This window comes from Pempheris klunzingeri, chromosome 24 (genome assembly GCF_042242105.1).
Source record: "Pempheris klunzingeri isolate RE-2024b chromosome 24, fPemKlu1.hap1, whole genome shotgun sequence".
NCBI lineage: Eukaryota > Metazoa > Chordata > Actinopteri > Acropomatiformes > Pempheridae > Pempheris > Pempheris klunzingeri.
Window position 1 is genome coordinate 55,001 of NC_092035.1, and position 2,282 is coordinate 57,282.

Consider the following 2,282-nt stretch of genomic DNA (forward strand, 5'->3'; position numbering starts at 1 on the left):
ATGAGATGGCAGCAGGTGGGTCGGTCTACGTACAACCACGGACTAGTTTGAACCCGAACGTTTATCCGTGTCTGGCTGTGAACTTTTGTTCTGATGGAGGAACCAAGAACCAGAGCGGAGATGGTCGTCAGGACTCAGGACCACCTCCACCTGCCCACCAGGGTTAGGGTTAGGCAGACCTGGGCTGGGGGGGTTAGAGACGTTCACCTGGCTGTCACCATGGTAACTGACGCCGCAGACCAGACCTGGACCAGCTGATTGGACAGAATATCAATCAGTGTATTGGTCACGATCACAGATCAGTCGGATCAATAACCTCCAACAAGGTGTGATCACAAACATAACCCTAACCCGGCATTCAGGAAGCAAAAGAGGAGTGACATGTAACAACAGCGCCGCCATCTCGTGGTGTCCCGTCAGCTCAGCGTCAGCAACAAGAACCACCACAGCCAACAGAGAGCGTTCTGATTGGATGGTTTGTGGAGCCAACTAACCCCGCCCCCCCAGACTCAGACAGACAATGACGATGAAGAAGGCCAGAATGGGAACCTTCATATCTCACACTGGGACTCTCTTGCCATGACCAGCCCCGAGGGACGTTGGTGTTCCCTGATCGGTCAAAGACGTGAGCCAATGCAGCACCAGCAGACGCCATCTTTAAAACCGCGAATCAAACGATCGCCGTGTGAACAACCGACAAAATAAACCACAACAACAACAAGTTCCCCTGGAGACGCAGAGCGACTCAGTGTCCAGGCTTCACCAAGTGTGTGTGTCGCCACTGCAGCGCTCTGATTGGCCGGGCAGCCTTTGAAAGTGTGCAGTCCTCTGGGGAAACTGATCCATGACGGCCTCAGAGCCTCATGGTACCTGCAGTGGAGTTTTGTCGATGACCCCCTGACTGACCTCCCCTCAGCGCCACCATCAGGACAACACCACGTTGCAGGACTACATACATTCCCATCATCCTCAGCTCACTGTGCTGAGCTGCTTGTTATCTCATGCTAGCATGCTAACAGGCTATGCTAGCATGCTAACAGGCTAACAGATGCTGCAGAGTTCATCGTCCAGCTTTAAGAGCCTGAAACTCCATCAGGAGTCGTAGTCTTTATATTTTCAACATGTCTGCTGTCTGACTGTGTGTGTGTGTGTGTCTGCTGTCTGACTGTGTGTGTGTGTGTGTGTGTGTGTGTGTGTGTGTTGTGGACGTACCAGTGCGATGGAGAACCTCTCCTCCAGCTCGGCTGGGTCCGGCATCGGGAGTCGAACCGGGGCGGCTCTGGACCGGATCACTGCCAGCTGGCTCTCCATGCTCTCAGCGTTCCCCATCACACACACTAACACACACACTGAACACACACACGCTGAGTGAACACACCCACCTACAACAACACACACACACACTCAGCAGACACACAGCAGCAGGAACATGTGGTCGGCCATCATGCAGCGAACACACACACACACACACACACACACACACACACACTCTCTCTCAGACAGAAGGCCTGTCCCCGTCCTCCTGTCTCTCTCTCTGTCTGTCTGTCTGTGTGTCTCTTTGTCTCTCGTCCTCGCTGCTGCTGCTGCTGCTGCTGCTGCTGCTGCTGCTGCTGCTGATGGTGATGGTGATGGTGATGATGATGATGATGCTGCTGCTGATGATGATGATGCTGATCCAGATGAAGCTCTGACGCCGCGTCGTGTGTCTATATGAAATGTGTGTGTGTGTATGTTGTGTGTGAGCGCGTGTCGCAGATCAGCCGGTTAATCCTCCCCCTCTCCTCCCCCACATGAAGAAAGAAAGCGAGAGTCGGCCTCCCCCCTCTTTGTCTCTCTCTCCCTCAGCTGCAGTCTGTGTGAAGCTCGCTCGACCCTCCTCCTCCCTCTCTCCCTCGGCCTCCTCAGACAATGAGCCTTCTGCTTGCACAGGCTCCGCCCACCACACACATGCAGACAGGGGTCGAGAGACATAGACCGACAGTGAGAGAGAGAGAGAGAGGTGTGTATAATCTGATTCTGCTTTAAAACACACATCTGCTTTTATCAGTGTAGAAAATATAAAAAATAAACATCCACTGTCTTTAAGAATAATCTTAATATATTTCTACATGCTGTACAATTAACAGTAACAACTAGAAATAAAGTAGTAATAATATGTCAAATAGACGAGCAATACATACATTTATCTACACTGTTGCCCATAAAGTTGGACTAAAATGTTTAGTCAATGTGCAATAATACAACAACACAGGAAACAGTCACACATTAGTACAATAATACAA

The 2,282-nt window shown here is 51.1% G+C and overlaps 1 protein-coding gene across 1 annotated transcript in view; it reads right to left on the reverse strand.

Moving 5' to 3' along the window:
• Positions 1–1,426, reverse strand: part of LOC139223684 (formin-like protein 2) — a 19,628-nt gene extending 18,202 nt beyond the window's left edge. Inside the window, exon 1 of the mRNA XM_070855658.1 lies at positions 1,213–1,426. Within this exon, the coding sequence (XP_070711759.1) occupies positions 1,213–1,329 (117 nt within the window). The 5' untranslated portion in view covers positions 1,330–1,426. The remainder of the gene's footprint in view (positions 1–1,212) is intronic.
• Positions 1,427–2,282: the final 856 nt, after the last annotated feature.